Source organism: Sardina pilchardus, chromosome 6 (genome assembly GCF_963854185.1).
Source record: "Sardina pilchardus chromosome 6, fSarPil1.1, whole genome shotgun sequence".
NCBI lineage: Eukaryota > Metazoa > Chordata > Actinopteri > Clupeiformes > Clupeidae > Sardina > Sardina pilchardus.
In genome coordinates, this window is record NC_084999.1 from 31,497,853 (window position 1) to 31,500,266 (window position 2,414).

The window sequence follows — 2,414 nt, forward strand, 5'->3', positions numbered from 1 at the left end:
TAGAGAGTAGTGTTTTATTGAGAAACATACAGGAAAATAAATGCAATTTCTTGTGTTAAAGCTTTTAAATTGGATTGGGATATTGGGAAAATTGGGATTGGACAAGTGTAACATATTATTGTTAATGTTGACATCATTTAGATAATAAAGAGAGTTGTTAGAATATCAGACCTTCTTCTAGTGTGCTGTTTTTACTGATTACATAGGAAAGCAAGTCTTGTTTTCTCTAGTGGGCACATCCCTTAACAGGAAGCTGTCTGGACTTCCTGTCACATTCTTCTGTGATCCAGCAGATGGATTAAGAGTGTGGTCCAGTCACACCAGAACCTCACACAGCCCCTCAGAGGATGAGACAGGCCCGAGACAGGCGCATGATTTAGTGGACTGTACCCCATAAGCATGCCACATTTACAGGACCAGGATTGATGGGTGGCAACATAACTGCACACACAAAGCTGAAGTTCATCCATTCAAATGGAGGAAAATCGTTTGTTCGAATGTTTAGATAAAAATCAGAGTCAATATTTTGGGTGCATTGTTCGACAGTGAACAGAATGAGCTTTGCAGGCGCGCAAATGTTTATTCACGCTCTCTCCGTCTGGTGCCAAAAGCGTGCAAGCTTTACACGGTCACTGTTTTGATAACACTCCTCCCTCTCTCGCCCACCAGCACCACCTTCCCTTCGTCCCGCTCCTCCGCGCGACCCGTCTTGCAGCTCCACAGGCGGACGCCCACCACGCTGGCCACCATGGCGAAGCTGACCGACAGCACCACCAGGCCCAGGGTCAGCAGGAGGGAGGCGCTGGTCCTGGCGTGCTGCGAGTGGTCCCACAGGCCCACCGCCACCACGCTGACGCCGATCAGGGTGCCCCAGATGGCGATGGCCAGCGTGCAGGACCCGCAGGTCAGCTCGGCGCCGCCCGTCACCACGGTGATGCCGGCCACTGAGACGATGCCGCCGGGCAGGGTGACGGTCTCCGATTTAGAGTCGTAGGTCACGGCAGGGAAGGGAGCGACCATTTCGGACCCGTCAGGTGTGGCCATCGTGCTGTTATTCTCCACACCCAAAGACGGACACAAAGACACCTGTGACATTTAGGTGTTTGGTTTTGCTGAGGTGAAGTGTGATTTTTGACGTGGAAGGTTTCCCCTGCGAGAGGAGAGGTGAAGGCAGTGAGGAATCCCACCGATGCTAGCTTGGGGACATTCCCCAGCTGTTTTCCTCTCTGGCACACATCCAAGCTCTTTCCCCACCTGCTCTGTGTCAGACTCAGACAGGCCGCTGGAAAAGCTCCCTCAAGTTTGCTTTGTGTTTCCTCTTGTGTGTCTTGATTATCTCTGCCCCTTCCGCTTCCCAGCAGATGTCTCTGGTGGAACACAGAGCTAGCATTGGAGGCTGAACACTCAAGCTAGTACTGAAGTCTGCCAACAGAAAATGGATGAACAAATGTAGGAGACTCAATGGATTTCAGATGGTCTGATAGCGACTAAACCACTTTAATTACAAAAAGACATGTCACAACTGTAAATGGCTCTATCATTCATTACACATCCATTAAACATGCAAAAAAAACAGCATTTGGCTATGTCAGATGGTCAAGTCTAAAAATATTATATTTCTATTTAGAGTATATATATACAGTATATATAAAATACAGTTATGCTTACCCTGAGGCCTTGCACCTCCTCTGTATCCACACCCTCACATGAAGTTATGCAGATGTAATAGCCGCCTTAATGTTCCACAGAGAGTCCTCTTTAAGGTGGCCGTTTAGCGCAGGTCGTCCTCCTCCACAGAGGAGAGCGCATACAGTGAGTGAACCAGGCCCCTGGAGGGGTGCGCATTTATCTAGTGCGTCACAACCCGAGGCCTACCAACATGGTGGGCGTTGTTGTTAGTGTTATTGTTGTTATCATTTGTTGGTTTCCATCACCCTTTGTATGCTAAAGGAAAGCCATGTCTGTCATTAAACGTCATTACGGCCCATTACCTCTTATTTATCCAGACCCCACTCCCTTCCTCCTCCGCCTGGGCTTCTCCCTTAGCCGAGGAAGATTTGGGCGCTTTCTGACGTGGGTATTGTTGTGTGCAGAGAGCTGTTCTCCTTTGTTTTTCCCCCCTTTTTTCCCTTTGGCTTCCTCCTTTGCCTGCACTTTTTTACAATTAAATCAATGCCTCTATCTGCACCATTTTGAGAGGTTTCTCAAGGAAGGAAAAAGTTACAGCTCAGTGTTTTACACAGTAAATATCCACAGTATTTTAGGCTTTCACACCATAATATCCATTTTCCACTTTGGCAGAATATTGGAAATGTTAGAGGAATGTGAATTGTTTAAACACACTGACTATATATCCCAATGGATATTCCTAATGGAAATAATGCACCAGTGTTGTGTCTGAAATGTGGGTAAAA

The 2,414-nt window shown here is 47.4% G+C and overlaps 1 protein-coding gene across 2 annotated transcripts; it reads right to left on the reverse strand.

The window, feature by feature from the left end:
- LOC134082174 (transmembrane protein 100-like) lies at positions 1–1,803 on the reverse strand. Of its 2 annotated transcripts, none has more exons than XM_062537820.1 (2): positions 1,669–1,803; positions 1–1,367 (listed from the first exon to the last, which is right to left on the reverse strand). In XM_062537820.1, the coding sequence occupies exon 2, from the start codon at positions 1,093–1,095 to the stop codon at positions 622–624; it is 474 nt and encodes a 157-aa protein (XP_062393804.1). In that variant the 5' UTR covers positions 1,096–1,367; positions 1,669–1,803; the 3' UTR covers positions 1–621. The 2 variants fall into 2 exon arrangements, with proteins under 2 accessions (XP_062393804.1, XP_062393803.1); XM_062537819.1 differs by having other exon boundaries at positions 1–1,422.
- Positions 1,804–2,414: the final 611 nt, after the last annotated feature.